Below are 15567 nucleotides of genomic sequence, written 5' to 3'. Positions count from 1 at the left end.
GAGACAAGAACAATAGGGGTATTACAACCGTCGTATTACTAAGTGGTGCCGCCTATCTCCTCAGGCATAGCCATTGTAAGCCAATCTGTTTGGTGTTCCTATCCTAGCGTCCCGAATAAAGCCCTTCCATGAGTTATTAATAATCCTATTACGGATAGTGAGTGGGCACTGGCATGAAGTCTTGCTGCTCAAGAAATAAGCCGCGAGGCCTGCAACATGTGGTGCAGCCATAGAGGTTCCATCTAGATACTCCACTGCGGTGTCAAAGGTATGCCATGCGCTAAGGACATCCACACCAGGGGCGAAAACATCGACAGAAACGCCGTAGTTGGAGAAATAAGTTCTCCAGTCCCAGCGATCGCTGGCTGCGACAGTGATAGCATTAGGGGCCGAAGCGGGAGAGTAGTTGGAGGCGTTGAGCTAACGATTTGAAGTCATTAGTAATTGGAATGGTGGAGAGAAGGGGTTTCTTAGGGATATCATACATTTTTGTTACCAGCTGATACAACGACGACGATTCCTTTTCTGTAGAGGGCCTCAACAGCACCATTGACAGCCGGTGATTTCCTGCCACCCAGCGACATGTTGACGACACTCTTGCCAGCTTCGGCATTTCTTCCAACTATTGTCATTGTCTTCGTTAGCTTTGTTGATCATGCACTAGTTGTCCTAAGGGTTACTTGATTGCTTACTCCAATTCAAACCAGCGATTGTGTTGCACGCATAAGTATCAGTGGAAAGTAGATGAGGGTGAGGGAAGGAGATATGTGCCTGGCGTACCGAATGTGTAACTCGAACGCCGGTGTCGACAACGTAGACGGTGATTCCTATTCCAGACCATGTGCTCGAATAGCGGTACTTATAGGGCCATGGAAGCTCCTTCCACGAAATACGAGCGAGACCCCATGTGGATAACTGTTGTGTCACGTCGGCTTTAGTCTTGGTATCTGCTTCGACGTATTGAACCTACTCCGTTGGATTTGTGTTAGATAAAAAAATGTGAACGAAACAAACAAAATCTTGCGATCTAAGGGGAATATCTCTTACCTCTGGTGACCTAAGAATTTCTCTAAGTGTTTTGCCATCGCAATGAACGTTGTAGCCCTTGAAGCTAGGACCGGTGCCATCGATACTGAATTCTCCAGTGATACCAGTGGTTCCGGCACGTTCTTCTAGGCTTCGTGCTCTATGGTAGGTGGTGATTCGGTGAGTATGTTCTAGGGCTCGAGCCCGGTTTGTAGAGGGTTTGAGCACAACTATATAGCTATTCGGAGCTCTTTCTACACTGTCGGCATTGATAACGGTTAGGTCTGCTGATGCCTGGAGAAAGAGGCCCACAAGGGGCAGCAAAGAAGCAAGAGATAATAAATGCATGGCTTAAGAACAAGATTGTAATGCTATGCTAGAAGATATTGATAAAGGAAGATATGCCTGTGGATAAGTATTGATTTCAAACTTTCCGTCGAACTTCGGCCTACCTTTATATCTTGCGCGCTTGAATTGTGCAGCCTCGCGGCTCTGTATTGGAACTATGTAGCGTCGTCCCATATTGGGACCAAGAGCCGCAAGCTTTTGATTCAGCTGTTCTAAGTTAGCCCTGAAGCTTAGGCGCAGACAGGTCTCTAACGACCCAGTGCAGACTGCATGTTGGTTTTCGTGGTCGAGATCATTGACTCAATTCACCCTGGGTGTCATATGGCGTGATTGTATGTGCTCCACGCCTCCAAAAGTCGACATGGTATAATACATAGTGCGAGTGGAAATGGCGTTTAGGCAAAGCTTGCAAAAACACAATATTTAAGGCTTAAAAGTGATATGAAGCCCAAGATCTAGGCTATGCTCTTGGCCTTCTGATGCCATCACAGCTTTCAGCTTTTGGTGGGCTGTTGGATTTTGAGACGTTCGAGCTCCTTTGCCATCATGTTAAAATCTGGTGGTACGGCTGAGGAGGAGGACGAAAAGCTAAAAGTGGGAGGGAGCAGGGACAGCATTCTGAGCGCCAAGTAACCAAGTTATTGGTTTATATGCCAGTTCTATTTGTCCAGCATGCGGTTTGATGTTGGTTGGTGAGTGGTTCGGCTATATGCACCATTCCTAGAGCCTTCCTGTAGTCCCCGTCTACTCTAACTATAAGAGCATCAACTCCCTAGAGCTTAAAGTTGGCGGGCCCCGAAACTAAGACGCCTTTCCTAGCTTGTTCGTACTGCGGGAAAATTGTGCATCTTTGCCAGCAAATCAGACTCAACCTTTGCCTTTTTGCGTCTTATTCATCAAAATAATAATTTAGAATATCCTTTGGAAGTAGCCCGGGATGGCTGTTCTCATCTAGTGCTTCACATCCTCAGCTAAATTTTAGTAGGGCAGAGTGTAGTCTCACTTCCTTTTCGATTTCCACGTTGATATCCTCGCTTTTTTTGCCCAGTGGAGATAATTATATAGTACCTTCTGTAGCCTCGCTATCTTGAAGGATTTTCGAAAATCTTGAAAGTACCAAGGGGACGGTTTCCGAGCTCCGCAGCTAGATAGCGCTGCACATGTTCCTTTTGTACATTATTTATTCGTGAAGTACTTGCGTAGCAGACACGTAAGAGATGCCTAGGAGCTTGGCTAGTGCTCCTTTAGAGCTCTCTTACGTGTGATGGCTGAGTAAATCTTTTGATTCGTTCTAGATCGATATACATATGTAGCTGCAGTGCACTTCGAATATGTTCAGCGTGATCAACTTGAGATGCTTAAATCACGCTCGTTCCCCAGAACTCTTCCCTAGTATTGCCTATAATAAGAACAGCGGACTTGTCATATAACTCCTCGGCTGAAGTTGGCGTTTGAGTTGGACTGGAGCAGACGAAGGACAAAACGTGCGTAATTTGGAGATCGTAGCCATGTCGATGTATTCCTGCAGCAAGGGTGGAAAGGATGGCTTTGGGGTCCGTCAAATTCGTAGTATCGGCGTGAGGCTGAGGTGGTAAATGTCAGTGGATCATTTGGTGTTCTCATGTTTCGTCCCCGCACTTCTAGAATTCTGGTATGCTCGTTCGAGATACCGTAGGTCGGGGAAATGAGGGTTTTCTCTGATAGAAACCCCGCCTTAAAACAGCCTTCGAAGCAACTGAAGCGCCTTGAACGCCTTATAGAACGTTATTTATTTATAATTTCAAAAATATTCCATGGCAAAATGCCTTTCAATAACCAGTACGGTGTATTCTATGGGCTAAAATCTGAATGGGCACGCGGTAGAAGCAAATATTTCTACTTGGAGCCACTGAAATTCATGCCTTAAGATTCCGTTATCTCATGAACGACAGGGCATCACACCACATGAATAACCCGGTAAAAATGTAAATCTTCTCATATATATGCATAACTTTTGAGGATATTCTGGGGGTTGGTGCTTTCGTATGTTCTTGGTGTGTTTGGATATTTTAGCTACTCCTTATGCGTCGGAACGAAAAACAATAAATGATCGGGATCTTTTCTAGAGTATTGAAGCTCGGGGCACGAGTATATTAGCATGATGATCCCATAGGATGAAATGTATGCATTTGAATTAATAGGTCTAGATACGTTCCGTAAAATATGATATAATGACATGGAACCTGTGGAGTGAAACTAGGTGTGGGGTAGCGTGTGGTATTTTGCAGGAGAAAGAGTTGAGCGATAGGTACTGGGTGGAAGTGGTGGGCTTTGGATAAGAGACTAGCTAGTAGAAATGTGTCGAGTTTGCTAATTGGGGTATATGGGGTATGTGGGTTGAAACCATTCTTATATACTCCAGACTTTCCCAGTTCGAATATTAAGATCTGGAACCGAAATCCTCAGGATAGTATATTTGGCAAGAAGCGGATTATATTTTGGTACAATTGCTGCGAGAAGCAGGTGGCAATGTCGCTGATAAGTATCCATTTTCGATAATATTGATGGGACGTTACGGATGCAAAACGTTATTATTGGCGTCTTCCGAAACGACGAGGATGTCCCTGCATATGGTAATTCTAGGCTCGATATCCCAAGAGACATAGAAAGCTTGATCAGATACGACTTTGGTACTTGGCGTATACCTCTATTGGTGCAACCGGGTAAACGAGTAAACTATATGTAGAATGCGGCGCGACAGCAGGTGAAGTGGAATCTGTAAATGAGGAGGTTTAACTATGGGGATCCTGTGAATACGGCCGATCGAAAATGGGGGGTGAAACAGCTACCCCGAAGGCCTCATAAGTGAAACTTTCTTATCTTTACATTTTAATATTTTCTTTATTTTTTTCTTGTATGGATTTAGATATCCTGGTCTCTGTCAGAAGTATGGTCACATGATGTTGTGTTAGTCTCTGTTGCGCCCCAGGAGGCTTCATAACATCACGTGATCTGCTTCCTACATTTAAACAAGCCACCCTCATGTAAATAATTCTTCAACAAGACACTTCACAACTTCAATAACAATAAAAGGGATTCAACTATCGACCTCCCAATTCACCTCGTTCACTTTGACAACAAGTTCCCTTCCAGGAACAACAGGTTATGAGCACCTCATCGTTTCAAACCATGATTATTTTCAAGACGTCACTAATTAAGCTACCCCAGCAACTTTCAAACTGGACTCAAAAAGAACCTTAAGGGAAAGGGCAACTAACCAGCAGCCCCCAGACTGGAAACCGAAACTAAGGAAGGGTAGAGAGACCACTGCACCTGTCACAAACGCGTCTGACCAATCCTTCGAATCGGCCATGACCGACAACCAACCACGGTATCCCGGGCTCGAGCCTGAGCCTGAGAGTGAATCTGGGGACCAGCCTGAAAGACCCCAAGATAAAACCTTTCAACCACCTAAACCGACATCTAAGGCCGCGTTAGCCTGGTCACTTCTAGGAACTAGCCCTATATGCACTACGCAGATGGAGCCGCTCAAGGAGAACAATTGGAAGACCTGGAGCGTTGTCATCAGAAACCTGCTTGCTCAAGAAAGCCTGGACTATTTGTTGACCAGCACTAAGCCCGAGGAAGACGTCGACCCAAAGACCTTGAGATAGCAGAAAGCTGTCGTTCGCACCCTTCTCTGGAGGACCTTGAGCTCTGCTCAGGCCAACCATCTGTCTGGCGAAGAAGGGGAACCATCAGTCATTTGGGCCATTCTCAAGAACGCTCATACAGCTTCATCCACTGCCACCATGCTTATGCTAAGGAACCAGTTGAATTCCTTAGCCAAAGGCAGTGACACCCTACAACAGTACCTGCTGAAAGCAAAAGGTCTCAAGATCAGGTTCGAGACTGCTGGCGGTACAATTGGCTTCTGGGAATACGCGTCAGTAGTCTGCAATGGACTGCCAGAAGAATACGGTATGGCAGTTATGTCAATTATGACCAACATAGCCAAGGAGAACGGCTGCAGGGACCACGATTCCCTTGCAATGGAGCTGTCAACCGTCGAAATGGTACTGGCTGGCCAGGGAAAGCGCCAGAGCTCCCAGTCCCAACCATTTAAAGGAGGCAATGCCTTCAGCGCCCAGGGCTCCTCGAATAGCTCTGGCAGCTCAACCACAGGCCGTGGTGGCCGCAATGGCCGTAGAGGTCGCGGAAACAACAGAGGCACGAGTGACCGTGGTAGCCAGGGCAACTTTAATAGCAACAAAAGGGATTCACGATAGCTTCAACTATCGACCTCGTTCACTTTGATAACAAGTTCCCTTCCAGGAACAACAGTCTCAATATCAATCCGACATCAACTACAACAAAGTCAACACAACTCTACAAATGACAACACCCATGCATTGGTGCGTGAAGGACGAACGTTTCTGAAACCATGTCTATAATGAAAATGCTTCCACCAGATTGAGAGCACTATATCTATTGTATTACTAATATATCAACCTAGTACCCCGTCCGTTATTTTATTAGAGCGCGGCGCTTTTTTTCAGACCCTTCCTCGTACATTATACATTCATCCAGACCCTTTCCAAGGAGGACCATTGGGGACAGGGCAGCTTCGCCATCTGTAATCACGTTTAATAGTATTGGTCCATCATAACCCAGCACCGTTTTTAGCCCGTCCTCGAGTTAGTCTAGGTTGATACACGGATTGCCTTGATGCCCATGCCTTCCGTGACCGCTACAAAATCGGGGTTCCTGTGATAGGCGAGCATTTAGATCAGGGGGTTAGCGAGAGATCACCGACAACACAATCGAGTTACCTACATAAACCTATCCTTATGGGACATAAATTGCCATTGGGTGACCATTCCCTGTTCGTCACTATTGATAATGATAATTTTGACACCGATGTTGTATAATGCTGCCGCCTTCAGTTCCATGAGAGTCATTTTGAAGCTGGCGTCGCCGTCAATGCCCATAGTCCCCAACCCACTAGATGTAACCATTGTTCGAGGGTATCTCCATCTGTAGTGTTGCGCTGCCCATATTTGGTGTTGCCCAACTCCAATTGTAATGACAAACTTATCTTTATAGGGCTCCGTAAAGGAGAGTTCTTCAATAACTAATTGAGGGCTTAGAAGCCCACTGGCTGGTGTACGATTGAAATGATTGATTGGGAATTTTTCCTTCAGTTCCTTTATTCGCCCCATCCAATTACGACGGGATCTTACGCCCTCAACCAATAGTAGCATCAACTTGAAGTTAGTTGAGACATCCCCTTCAACTGTCTCTGTCGCTTGAACAATCTTATTAATGTTTTTTGGTGGTATCCCGAAGTGAATGATACCGCCTCTCCCCTCGGCGGCGGCTTCTTTGGCAGCTGGGACGAACTCCGTTATTAAGATAATGTTAGCTAAGTTGAAGAATCTTGAAGGACATGTGAAGTAAGGCATATGCAGCCCACGGCCTCGATGGCCAATTACAGCCCAAGGGCAGGCCGATCCTTCCAACTTGGGAAATGTTGCATTCTGCTTTGGGTGTGTGGGTTTCTGTGTTGGGACGTTGCATTATACACATACTTGCGAAGTTTCCGGTGACTCTGTCATCGAACCTTGTCCCCAGGGCAACAATACAATCTGCTTCTTGCATTGCTAAATCCACATAAGCAGCCCCATGCATTCCGAGCATATGAAGACTCTTTTCATCCTGCTCATCGAAACGTTCGAGACTATGTAAGGTTGTTGTAACTGGGATTTGAGCTTTCTCGGCCAGCTCCCTTAATAAGATTGACCCTTTCGGCTTAGAAAGCACACCGTTTCCGGCATAAATTATGGGTTTCTTCGCAATATTTATGAGATCGGCACTTCGTTGAGTTGCTGCCTTCAGCTGTTGCTGCTTCTGGGAAGTCAGGTTGCGAGAGGACGAGGGGGTTTGATGTGTGTATGGTTACGTCTGTGCTTTGTGAAGTCAAACTCTTCAGGTTAAGGATTATAGTCTTGAGGCTAACTGGTTTCTTGAGAATTGAGGCTGTCACATCTTTGGGATATCAACCAAAACCGGCCCTAGTCGGCCTGACATCGCAATTTCGAAGGCTTCGTTAATACGACGGGGAACCTCTGCAACACTTTTTACCATGTAGCCCCATTTGGTACAGGGCTTACTAACCCTTATTACATCTGCCTCCTGGAAGGAATCTGTACCAACGACCATAGTAAGTACTTGGCGGGAGACCACGACGAGAGGGATTCCATCGCTAAGGGCATCTTGCAATGGTGTAATCATGTTTGTAGTCCCAGGGCCAGATGTAACAATGACGACACCAGGCTTTCCAGAGACACGGACGTATAGTATAGGTATACATATGCGTATATGCATGCACCCTCGGCCGTAGCTGCGCTGGCTAGGGTCACGTACCTTTTTAAACAGTATGGATTAAACGAGTTGCAGTCGATATCTTGGCGCATGGGTTCGATCGGCCGAAGCGCCATGACTAACATAAGACAATGTCTTCCACAGTAGACTATTATGCTCCGTTACCTAGTGATGGGTACGAGCGCAGAATCCGTTGATAGAATTCGTCCCGGTAGGCGGCCTCCGTAGGTCGGCTAGAATCGAAGAAGCAACCCACGGTTAATTGTTTGTCCTTCTTCCTGGAGAACCCGTAAAAAGTTTCGCCATGTTCGAGTTCATGAACTTCGGGTTCGTATTCGGATCGGGGAAATAAGCGGGCTATCTTTTGCACAAGCTTTCGCGGAGGCAGAACGTGCGGAGATTGTCTCCAGGCTCAAGACTTGTTGCGTTGCACGATGTTGAAATGCAACAGCTAGATGGTCGAACAGCACACGACCGCTGTTAGGCCTCATAAGGCCGAGTTTATTCGGATGTAGCCTACCTCCGAGATACCGGTCTAGATCCATCCTTTGTTTGTGTAACTTCAGCCGCAGATGCAAATGGATTGCTTGATTTCATGCAGGGGGGCACGCGCTATGATATTTTGGTTGATAGCATAAATGCAACCAGGTTTGCAAATCGAAGAAGCCCCCTGCCAGAGAATTGCAATTTTCCGGCATCTCCTCATCACATAACCAATTCCAGAGAGCCCTAAAGAATCACGCAGCCGGACCGTTACATGCATTAATGTCGAGGAACTCGAGGAAACTTTTGGCATCGGGATTTGGCCCCGTCGCCCTCCTCGGGATTTTTCTTGCGCTACCGACGGCTCTCGCACAGGCAGGTAAACATTTCCCTTGAAAGCGAAATTTATAGTATGCCCGAATAAACTGTCTAATACATTCTTAAGGTGTGGTGGTTTCCTGGATACGACTACCGAATTGGCACCCAGCGGCTGTACAGAAGCCACAGACGTTACTTTGTCAGATAATTCATCTGTGACCATAGTTAATTTAAGAAACATCCGAACAGTGGGGCCAACTTAGATCTAAGAGGGCGTGCCCTTGAGGCCCTCGAAGGACCCTCTCTTATGGACATTACAGGTACGCCAGAGGCTCTCAGCAGTAACTAATACGTGGCGCTTACCGGATACTTTTAGGTGATTTCACGATCCTGTCGTCTAAATTGTCGCAACTAGAGATACAGAAACTATCCAGCATCGGCGCGGACTTGTTCTTTGAACTCTCAGACTCCCCTCTTAATGATATCAACCTGAATTTATCGAGAGTCGCTATCGATGGCGATTTTGTCTTCATTCGGAGACCCAAGATTCAGAGAATATCCTTGTCTGTATCGCCTAATGCCGCAACAGGGAATCGGTTCCTAGCTATCGATAGTCTCTATTCACTCAGCGTATTAGAGATCAATGGAGTTGAATTTACCACAATCAATATCACAACAACCTCGATATCGTCGATCCCCGATACATGGTCCTCTGCCGCCAATCAAATCCAACTTTATTCGCTAGGGCTACTAGGAAATCTTTCTGTTCCGAGTAATACTGTTAAATTATCCGTCACACTCGCAGGGATAGGGTCACCTGGCGTCGTCTTCCCGGACCTGACTACGATTGGCGGAGACTTCACCCTCATACAAACAGATATGGTCGAGATATCATTTCCCAAACTGCGCTCCGTGCCTGGTGGTTTCACCGTCAGTATAAACGACAAGCTTCGGAGTTTTTTGTTGAAGCGGTAGAAAGCATGTCTTACCTGGCGTTTGCGAACGACTCGGTGCTTGCGGCATATCTTTCCCCGAACTGAGCACGCTGGACATTTTGTCACTCCAATACAATGACTACATGACCTCACTCGATCTCCAGACTTGGTTTCCAAAACTATTTCGAGTGTCGCGATATATCACTTTAAAAGGCCAGTTTGACAAGTAAGTTACTTGCGCTGGTTACGGGAAGCCGATAGGGACTTGCTAACACCTTATTCGCCCGCAGTTTAACCTTCCCAAATTTACAAAATGGTGTCGGCATTAAATCTCCATTGATAACTATCGTCCCGTCAGTGGAGCTCGATTGCGACGCTGTAAGAAACGAAGCTATCGCAAAGCAAGCTATCAGTGATATTTCGAATTTAGAATGCGTCTTGGGTCCGAAGGGGAGCAAGCCATCGGTAACTAGTTCTCCGTCTAGCCCGGCGAATCCATCGTCTACTCAGACTAGCGGTTCCAATGGAGGCGATGGATCCGCTGGGGGGAAAATCTTCTACGAATATTGGTGCAATAGTAGGCGGAACTATTGGTGGCGTTGTGTTTTTGGTCGCTGCTTTGGTTCTTGCATGCGTTTTTGTACGACGCCGAAGGCCAGTGGGTGGCGATGTGCAGAATGCGCCAAACGCAGTAGGTGGGATTGAAGAAAATGTGGGAGGTATTGATGATCCTAGTTGTGGAGCTGGAGGGATTAGCTCGAAATGATTAATTTAGCGATTTTATTGTGTAATATCTTGTGGCATAATTTGGGTCGGATTCGAGGTATTAGCCACCATTTTCTTCCCTGGCGCTCTTTGTCTTATAAATAATATAATATCATACCAATTGACCCAAATTTCGCAATCCTTAAGCCTATATATTTATCGCGCTTCAAAGGTATGGTTCACTAACGATTTGTGGAGCATTAAGCGTTGCATGTTCTATAGGGGTGATCTCCCATAAGTTGACAGGGCACAAGACCCAGGAGCGCTCGAGACATGAATGCGGCTTAAGATTATACCAAAAACTTTGCTTAAAGGGCCCCCATCCGCCTCAAAGCCGTATTTAATAGTGTTCTGCCGCCTTCGATAACCCCTTTCCCTTCAGGAACTGGTGCGCTGTCGCCGCTTGCCAAAGAAATCAAAACTTCGGATGGCTTGTCCAGGGGAGATACTTGACTCGGTACAAGAGGTTCTAAAAATATAACCACAGTTCTATGTATCTTATCCCTTGTCTCTTTGGTTCGTTGTGCTGTCCAGTTATTTCCAGGATCCATGAAGGATGGCCGAACATTATAGACCGAGAATCGAGGATTCTCCTTTGAAAGGTCCAGCAGGAGCGATTCGGCTCAGCCCTTAATACGGGCCCACATTTGGGGGTATCGGCCACTTGGGTCAGTACGGTCGCCAGAAACGTATATGAAATTAAACTGTCTCTCTGGATTCATTGTTGAGAATGCTTGAGCGGCAGCGACGGGATAGCCCACTGTTATTTCGGTGTATTCACCAGGTGTTGCAATCATGTCAGTTGGAATTTTTGCGTTGCATTGAGTCAACGAGGTGAGATTCCAACCTTTCCTTCATCCCAATAGCGGATATCCCTTGAGCCCGGATACACCCTGAAGCATCAGAAAGAGTAGCTAGTAAATCTGGTGGGTAGGATTTGAAGTTCTCATGGATGATAACGTTCACTTTTAGGTTTCCTTTTCCTTATTCGACTGGTCGTCTAGGAAGGATTGATACCTTGGAAACGAGAGGAGAAGCAAGACAGTAATGAAGTATGGCAGGCCTAGTAGCAGCAGTCATGATGATATGGGGCATGATAGATGAATGACCACTAGGGCAAACGATCTACGATGTAGTGTCCTGGCGAGGGGTATCCATACGTATGATATAACTGAGCATCGTTTATTACGGCCACTCGAGCAGCCGGCAGATGGCTTAAACTGACAGGAGGAAATATTCCGTCAGAGGATACAATATTAAGCCTATTATTCCTCTGGTCATCGACGGGACGGGGATGGTGAAATATTGATGAATCCTGGATCTGGAGTAGAATGACCATCGACTGGACGAAGCCAACACATCCACCTCTTTACATGTTCTGCGCTGCATGTCCACACCGCGCTAATATCATAGGAATCTCTTAGGCAATACCCCACGAATATCATTCTTTGAGCCATTATTTGACCTGGGTGACATGCAGACCCGATCATGATATCCGCTCTTTAGAATTCTCCGGTCAGGTTTATGAGGCTGGCTTGGAAATAGCTTCACAAATACAACACGGGAAGGTGTTGTTGCGGGGACGTCATGGACTTTAGTCCCAGAGACCAAAGTATTCGCCACCGCTCTACCTCCGAATTCCCTCGTTTTCGGCAATCCGATTTCTAGAATCCTTTTCAACAGCCGCATTTAGGCTTTATAGTGATCTAAAGGTGCTAGAGGTTGAGTTCCGCCTCTGAGGCGTCTGCTGCCTCGCCAACCTCCATTCGAACCTCCGAGGTCCGGACACGTCGACACGTCGACGGCCAGATAGCCGAAACTTCGCCCTTGCCCAAAAGATCTCATCAACCATGTATTCCCATAGAATTTTGCGTACTGGGTTCAAATGGCGTCCTCATTCCTATCTCGGTCGGCTTCGGCGATCCCCAATTTGTGTCTCAAGGCTACATGCACGTGCTGCATCAGTAGAGACCAAAGTCTCCCCCCAGGAGATTGAAGGGCAACTTAACCGCCTGCTATTGGACAGGAAGGGGTTCTTGTCACAGATAAAAACACCTTTGGAGAATATGCAGAGCAGTGGGCTGCTTGATATTCAGGGCGATAACATCTTGAAGCGAGTACTGGAAGCCGAGCGTGCCGACTTTTCGGCAACAGCGGTCCTGGCTTTCATTGGCGATAGTGGTGTGGGTATGTAATTCCAAATGATCACCATGAATCTTTTTGAAAGTCTTCTGAGATCTTGTAGGAAAATCAAAGTTGCTGACGGCTGTTTTGGGTGAACCAAATATTCTGCCAACTGTAAGGCCCGATACTCTTTTCACATACCACGTAACTGCACTGACAAGGTAGTCTGGTCTTCGTGCTTGTACCTCGTTTCCAATTGAAATTCGGCAGAGAGAGAGTGGAAAACAAGGTTATCGTGTTGAAACGGAGTTTCTCCAGCAAAATGAATTGGAATCTGAGATGCGTGCCATTGTTCATGACGTGGCTGGAGCTGATTCAGACGTGTCCCTTAACAAACCTTCTATCACGGAGGCCGAGGAGATTGCATTAGCCAAAATCAAAGCCCTCTTTCCTGATATATCTAGCTCTGCAGATGTCTTGCGAAGAGTTGACGAACTGTATAAATCACATCAAGATCTGATAGCTGGCACCCATACTCTTGAGACAAACTCCAGGGCAGAAGTTGTTGACTACATGCGATCTTTGGTCCCGTCTACGGTCGGTGAGGAGGAAGAGATAACGCTCTGGCCACTTGTCAAAGTCGTCAAGTAAGCCGCTTGGAACCGTATCTAGTTTCGCTGTCGTGGACTGATTTAAAGACTCTATCTCGACTCTGAGGCCCTTAAAACCGGCGCGATACTCGTAGATCTTCCTGGCCTTCGAGATTCCAATGCAGCACGGACGGCAGTAACTCGACACTATATGGCCCAAGCAAATGAGATAGTCGTTGTTACTAGGCTAACAAGGGCTGTGACCGATGAGACAACAGGGGAGCTGTCCCGAGAGGGTTATATAAAGCGTCTCAAGCATGACGGGAGAAGGCATTTAACTATTGTCTGCACCTGCAGCGATGTAAGATGCGTCGGTTTGGTTCGAGTGGCGGTTGTGCAGTACTCGCTGACTTAATTCAGCACTTTGAACCTAGTGACGCGGTGGAAGATTTCAAGGGCGACAAGGGGTTTCTCAAAAGATACCATTATTTGAACAACGAAATTGAGGCTCGATATTTGAGCCTAGACTCGAAGAGGTCTGGAGCCCTCGGCACAACTATTGAGCTAACAGAGCTAATGGTGTCGTAGGCCGAAGCAACAGAACACCGACAAAGAGGAGATCTCATCGCTTGAAACGAGGTCAGTTCTCCCGACAACGTTCTTGGGCCCTTCTAACGTGCCACAGTCTCCAGCAATTATGTATTGAGGCACGAGATAAATACGCCGTCGAATCGATTTCCAAAATTTACTCAAAACTTCTAAGCGAAGATACTTCGATCCATTGCTTTGTGACATCTGCCAAACACTATCTTGAGCATTTCTTACCGCGCAAGAAGCCCGGGATTATGAGCTTAGATCAAACGCAGATACCGATGTTGCGTGATTACTGCGCGTCGGCGCCATTAGAACAAAAGTCGGCGTTAGCGGCACAATTTTTTCAGAGTATCTTGGAACTCCAAGCCTTGGCGAGAGTATTTGCAAACAATGATTCTACGGGCATGAGCGAAGCGGGAAGACAGAAAGCAAAGGCCGAAATGGACAAAGCATTTACCGCATTATTAAATGTTCGTATTATACACCTTCGCTACCGGTAAAACCATATAGGGTTTCTGTCTAACCGAGCAACAGAGGCTTAACAACGAATCGCTTGTCTTCGCCACGAACATCCAGAATGATGTGCAACTATTCCTAGAGGGTCTTTGTGAGTACCCTTAGAGAATTTCGACCATATATATTCTAATGCTTCCTAGTCACTGCTACAACGAGAGGTGAGAAGTATTGTTTGGAACTGCATGAGAAGTTGGTCAAGGTAAGCAGTAGCCGCTAACATTTTGGATTGTAATGAATACACACTTATATGTTGATAGGAAAACAAATTTCGTGCGTATTAAAGTGTCAACCTATTAAAACTAATATAATGTTTTACCGCCATGCTAACTAAAAAAAAGAGGCTGTCAAATCTGCATATCACCACCACGGAGAGTCCACCACCGGCAAACTAAAGAATCTCAACGAACAATTTATCTCTCCACTGGGCGCTGAGGTTGATGCACTATGGAAGGCATTCATAACGAAGACCGAGGAGCATTTACAGGCTTGGAATTATCAAGTCCTCCGCGGCCTAGAAGAGTTTGAAGTATCATGGCAAAGTAAGTTTCCGCCGGGAAATCACACAATGGGTGATTCTGACCGACAGGTTGCATCGATGGAAACTTCGAGAGTAGTCCTAAAGGCAGAGCGACATCGATCAAATTACTCGAAGAGTGCTTGACACCACGGATAGAAAGCGCACAGGCGGTAGCGACGAACTTTTGCAAGCAGCTGGTTGAGGATCAGAGGTATAGCGCCCGGTCCCCATCTTAATGTTACTCTAATAATGTTTTAGACCTGTACGCCGACTATTTCTTCTCCCTGATCACTTGACGAGCCTTCTCCGTCCAGGATACGAGAAAGCTGTGGAAGAAAAAGGTTAACCCCTCCCCTACTCTTCTAGACTTGGTTTGATATTGATATAAATACCGTACTAGGTGTGGGTGCTCTGGAGAGAATGACCAAGGCCTTCGAGAGCTATGTTCGGAAAGCACGTGTTTTCAACACCCTTTCTAGGGACATACAAAAGGAGGTCGAAGGGATTCAAGGGCGGCTTGAACAGATGTGCCAGGCTTGGGGCCGGACGGTTGCCGAAGATATCCAGGCCAATATACATGGTTGGTTGAAGGGGAATGAGGGCATTGGGAGGGAGGAAGCTGAATATAAGGCGGAGATTCTTCGCATAGTGGACAAGTTTAAAAAACCGCTGATGGTACTTATGGAGGAAAATAGATCTTTCCAGAGAGAGAAGGCGAAGAAATAGGTAGTTTGATTGGATCTGGGTGGGGATCAGCCGATTTAGCTGCAGTTGGTGGCCTCGCGACGTAAGGGCACGTTATTCCTGTGTAACAGTCGGCAACGTTGTAAAATATGTGTTGCTTTTCATAACAAGATATTGTGTTGTCTCAACACAACGGCTTCGACACGAGCATTTCCCAGGCTAATAGCCCACAGACGTTGTGCTTAAAGGGGTTCAGGGCTTGGGAATACCGTTCAATCCAGTCTTGGGATGTTTGAGTATAGGA

The 15567-nt window shown here is 46.4% G+C and overlaps 6 protein-coding genes across 6 annotated transcripts; 4 read left to right on the top strand and 2 right to left on the bottom strand.

Moving 5' to 3' along the window:
• Positions 1–60: 60 nt before the first annotated feature.
• Positions 61–1548, bottom strand: DFL_009352 (uncharacterized protein; the record flags this gene model as incomplete). The annotated part of the gene is made up of 5 exons (XM_067639222.1): positions 61–420; positions 486–622; positions 693–966; positions 1048–1256; positions 1479–1548. The coding sequence occupies 5 exons, from the start codon at positions 1546–1548 to the stop codon at positions 61–63; spliced, it is 1050 nt and encodes a 349-aa protein (XP_067487032.1).
• Positions 1549–4724: 3176 nt separating this feature from the next.
• Positions 4725–5027, top strand: DFL_009351 (uncharacterized protein; the record flags this gene model as incomplete). Its single annotated transcript, XM_067639221.1, has 1 exon — positions 4725–5027. The coding sequence occupies one exon, from the start codon at positions 4725–4727 to the stop codon at positions 5025–5027; it is 303 nt and encodes a 100-aa protein (XP_067487031.1).
• Positions 5028–5165: 138 nt separating this feature from the next.
• Positions 5166–5642, top strand: DFL_009350 (uncharacterized protein; the record flags this gene model as incomplete). Its single annotated transcript, XM_067639220.1, has 1 exon — positions 5166–5642. The coding sequence occupies one exon, from the start codon at positions 5166–5168 to the stop codon at positions 5640–5642; it is 477 nt and encodes a 158-aa protein (XP_067487030.1).
• A 414-nt stretch (positions 5643–6056) lies between these two features.
• On the bottom strand, positions 6057–7647 carry DFL_009349 (uncharacterized protein; the record flags this gene model as incomplete). The annotated part of the gene is made up of 4 exons (XM_067639218.1): positions 6057–6120; positions 6190–6745; positions 6945–7263; positions 7531–7647. The coding sequence occupies 4 exons, from the start codon at positions 7645–7647 to the stop codon at positions 6057–6059; spliced, it is 1056 nt and encodes a 351-aa protein (XP_067487029.1).
• A 1198-nt stretch (positions 7648–8845) lies between these two features.
• Positions 8846–9513, top strand: DFL_009348 (uncharacterized protein; the record flags this gene model as incomplete). The annotated part of the gene is made up of 2 exons (XM_067639217.1): positions 8846–8858; positions 8915–9513. The coding sequence occupies 2 exons, from the start codon at positions 8846–8848 to the stop codon at positions 9511–9513; spliced, it is 612 nt and encodes a 203-aa protein (XP_067487028.1).
• A 2791-nt stretch (positions 9514–12304) lies between these two features.
• On the top strand, positions 12305–15305 carry DFL_009347 (uncharacterized protein; the record flags this gene model as incomplete). The annotated part of the gene is made up of 14 exons (XM_067639216.1): positions 12305–12425; positions 12484–12536; positions 12588–13009; positions 13061–13313; positions 13373–13488; positions 13541–13591; positions 13638–14016; positions 14081–14153; positions 14203–14261; positions 14320–14332; positions 14401–14601; positions 14649–14790; positions 14838–14920; positions 14980–15305. The coding sequence occupies 14 exons, from the start codon at positions 12305–12307 to the stop codon at positions 15303–15305; spliced, it is 2292 nt and encodes a 763-aa protein (XP_067487027.1).
• Positions 15306–15567: the final 262 nt, after the last annotated feature.

This window comes from Arthrobotrys flagrans, assembly GCF_004000055.1.
Source record: "Arthrobotrys flagrans strain CBS H-5679 chromosome Unknown unitig_1, whole genome shotgun sequence".
NCBI classification, from domain to species: Eukaryota; Fungi; Ascomycota; class Orbiliomycetes; order Orbiliales; family Orbiliaceae; genus Arthrobotrys; species Arthrobotrys flagrans.
This window is presented reverse-complemented; position numbering and strand designations above follow the sequence as displayed.